This window comes from Apiospora kogelbergensis (genome assembly GCF_038363985.1).
Source record: "Apiospora kogelbergensis strain CBS 113332 chromosome Unknown utg000001l_segment0_segment0, whole genome shotgun sequence".
Lineage (NCBI taxonomy): Eukaryota > Fungi > Ascomycota > Sordariomycetes > Amphisphaeriales > Apiosporaceae > Apiospora > Apiospora kogelbergensis.
The window spans coordinates 7431776-7435244 of NW_027117418.1; the positions used below are offsets into that span (position 1 = coordinate 7431776).

At 52.0% G+C, this 3469-nt stretch overlaps 1 protein-coding gene across 1 annotated transcript; it reads right to left on the reverse strand.

Annotated features, from left to right (window-relative positions):
* Window positions 1–1262: 1262 nt before the first annotated feature.
* Window positions 1263–3146, reverse strand: PG998_002402 (cytochrome P450; the record flags this gene model as incomplete). Its single annotated transcript, XM_066869220.1, has 6 exons — window positions 1263–1421; window positions 1479–1706; window positions 1739–2032; window positions 2094–2157; window positions 2240–2725; window positions 2830–3146. The coding sequence occupies 6 exons, from the start codon at window positions 3144–3146 to the stop codon at window positions 1263–1265; spliced, it is 1548 nt and encodes a 515-aa protein (XP_066737635.1).
* Window positions 3147–3469: the final 323 nt, after the last annotated feature.

Sequence of the window (3469 nt, forward strand, 5' to 3'; positions counted from 1 at the left end):
CTTTTTACCAGGACGGTCTTTAAATTAAGTACCGACATCTAGTTTGTGGAAACGTTTCCTGAAAACTCGTCGAATACAGAGAACCTCCAACGTTGATGTTTCTCTTGCCCAAATGCTATTGATTATCCGGCCCTGTGGGTTACCTGCATAGGGTGCCAGGGAGCCCGGCCCATTGTTATTCGCCTCCTATATCTTTACGGTACGCTATGTGCCGATCTGGTTGATCTACCCATGACATGTATGGCTACTACATGCAGGTCTTCCAACGGCGAGAAAGCTACATTGGATCAACATATTTAAATGCAGCATTTACTGCCGAATAGTGGCCGTGACAAGAGTCAGGATCTACTGGCGGAACGGCAAGACCTCTCGGGTTCCATCCGCAACCACCTCATCAACAGCTCAGCAAGGATAAGTGCGCAGGCTGACGGGGAACCCTTGTAAAAAGGCCACGTCAGGAAACTTTCCAGAAGACTGCCAAGGGTTCTCTGCATATGCATGGCAGATTGCTCTTCCCCGGCTTCCAACAACCATCTCGTACACCGTCCATCAATCTCAGCTGTCCTAGGGTTGCTGTGCGTCATTATCATATCACTCCGTGGTGGCCACTACCAATAGCCACACGTTTCAGGTCGGCGAACCGTATACATCACGGGCGGCTAGACGATCAGCGGTGAAGCCGTGATTACTGTCGTGTCCAGGTCTGGGTCAGCCCATGCCGCGTCGTCGTAGTAGACGGGGCAGCTTATCCATACGCATCGGGTGGTGAGGCACGGCTGGTCGTGGATGATGCGACACACCTGTGCAAATACCCCCCATATACCCCATCCCAGTCACTATCGCCCAGTTTTGACGGGGTTCTTTCTCCGCGTCTGCATGTGCAACCATAGTTGTTAGGAGCCAACGCTAATGTTCAGCCACCATATTGATAAGGTATTACATGCATATGTAAACCTGGGGTTGCTATATGTTTTTCCCTGTTTGTTTCAGCAGGTAGAGGCCCTCGAATACATTCATCTGGCATGTGGCCTCTTTGGGATTCCCCAATACTCGCATCGCAACTACACATCCTGCGGTGTCGATGTATACCGTAAGGCTACACAAAGGCGGTGGGAATGTTACACAACAGAGCCAAGTCCCAAATCTTGCCAACTCGGTGTTTGATTACGCACCCAAGACGATCATTTCCGAACTGATGCAGGTACATACATTCACCATACGGCAACCGTCAACTCAGACACACATATGCAAGCAGAGCCATGCTATTCACAGCACGACTCAGTTACACTCACCCACATGTTCTCCTCGACCCACACGGCGTAGCTCTTACTATCCCAAGGTTTGCTTGGGTTGGCCAGCTGAAAGTCGAAAGCACGAAGTAGCTGGAACAAGGCAAGGCACACCATAATCAGCGGGACACCCTTGGGCCAATCGGCGAAGAAACGATCTTAGGGGGAAAAAGGAAAACCAGCACTCACCTCAAAATAAACTTTGTTGAGCTCCATGAAAGCGACGGGCTTTCCGGCACACATGGTTCGGCCATAGCCGAAAACCAACTCAGTCAGACGCTCCAACTCGGTGCGAGCTGTCCCGTCGATCTCCTCGAAGCGTTCAGGGCGGAAGAGATCCGCGTCATCTCCAAAGAGGGCCTTTGATCGAGTCAAGGCAGCCGTGTTCATGCCAACAGCCGTTCCTGCTGGGATGAACTTTCCGTGGAGCCAGTCGCCCCGGCCGGTACCAGCTTGGGATACAGTCCAGGAGCGGGCGCTCGCATGCGAAGACCCTCGTAGATGACGGCTTGGAGGTAAGAAATCTCCTTGGCCTCTTCGAACGTTACAGGGCTGGACGCTCGCCCTTCGTCCACCGCTTTGCGGATCTCTCGCTTCAGCTTGTTGTATACCCTCGGGCTCGAGATGAGGTGCAGCATGGTGCTCCTGACGACGGACGCCGTCGTGTCGCTGCCCGCGATTACCATGAAGAGCCCTTCGGTCTCGCACTCCTTCTGGGTCAGACCATGGGCCATAAAGGCGCCCTGTTTGAAAGCTTGCATTAGTCGCATGTTGAGCTATATGAGAAGCGAGGAGGTTGCGTACCAGCATGTCCTTCTGGGCCTTCGCGTCAGGACGAAAACGATCCCCCACCACTTTCTCGGCTACTCTTCACGACGAAGCACTGTCAGCTATTGCTCTTTGCCGTAAAATGAGTGCTCTTAGTTTTTGGGTGTTTTTGTTTTACTTACGCCATGACTTTCCCCATACCGACCTTATCTGTCGTTCGAGGTCCAAACCACCGGAGGAACCAGGTCGAATACAGCACGTTTCTTATCCAAGGCACGTCAAGCGTAACGGCGATGACGGACCAGTTCTCTCTCACGCTGCGCAGAAAGTCATGTAGGTCTTCGTCGGCTTTAAGGTAACCGAATTCTTGGCCAAACCCGGCGCGAGTAATGACGTCCATGGTGAAAAAGCTGATGATCTTCGAGAAGTCGAGCAGGCGATTCGGTTCTTGTTGGACGCCACTGCCAGATTTCACCTCCTTGTTGAGGTACTTTCTCTTTATCAGTGCGATCAACTCCTTCATTTGCTCGTCCACCCCGTCCTCCAGTGCCGTCGTGCCACGGCCCGAGTACGCGTATGCCGTCTTGGCTTTCTGTTTGTCATGCGCCGCGACGTCCAAGGTGGTGAACATGGTGTCTTCAAATGGGTTGAATCTCGATCCCATATACCTAAAGAAAAAGGTTAATAATATGCCCAAGCTTATTTCTCTCTCCCTTCTTCTCCTTTTCTCCCGTTTTTCTTTCACACAAAACTTTGCAAGAAAGCATCATACCATGAGTCTTTACCGTAAGGGCTTCGAACGCCAGAAACCTTCCGAATGATTTCCGGGTCGTCGGTGCTGATTTCGTTGGGCCCTACTCGTACCAAGGGGCCATACTGCTTGGGTAGGTCGCGGTAGATGTACCACTGTCTCGTGCTACGAGTCACCTTGGCCAGCCACAGGTAGGAGAAGGAAGCTAGGGACGGCCCGGGAATATGTCGCAGCCGGTGCCAGGTCACCACGGCTTGTATGCCATAGCACAGGACGAGCCCTGCAAGTGCGACGAAAAGCCAGCCTATCTTGCCAATCTCGAGGTCCAGGAGAGCCATGTTGGGTTCAATCGGATAGAGCTAACAGCAACCCTTGGGATGGGGGGAACACAAACAACCGAATTCCGAAGTCGGGACACAGCCTATTTATTAGACGTAGTGAAGTGAGACGAAAGAAGCTTCGGTCATGATTGACTCGAAAGCAGCAGAAACTCGCCATCTTATCTCCATGCGGTTAGAGAACAGACAGGGACGATGTTGCACGATGCAGGAGAAGCGTTGGACAATGCAACTCCAAATGCAAAAGCCTCCAATCATCCAACACGCTACACCTCCATCTTCCGCTGTCATCATTGGCACTAGAATCAAGCAACGAATCAAAG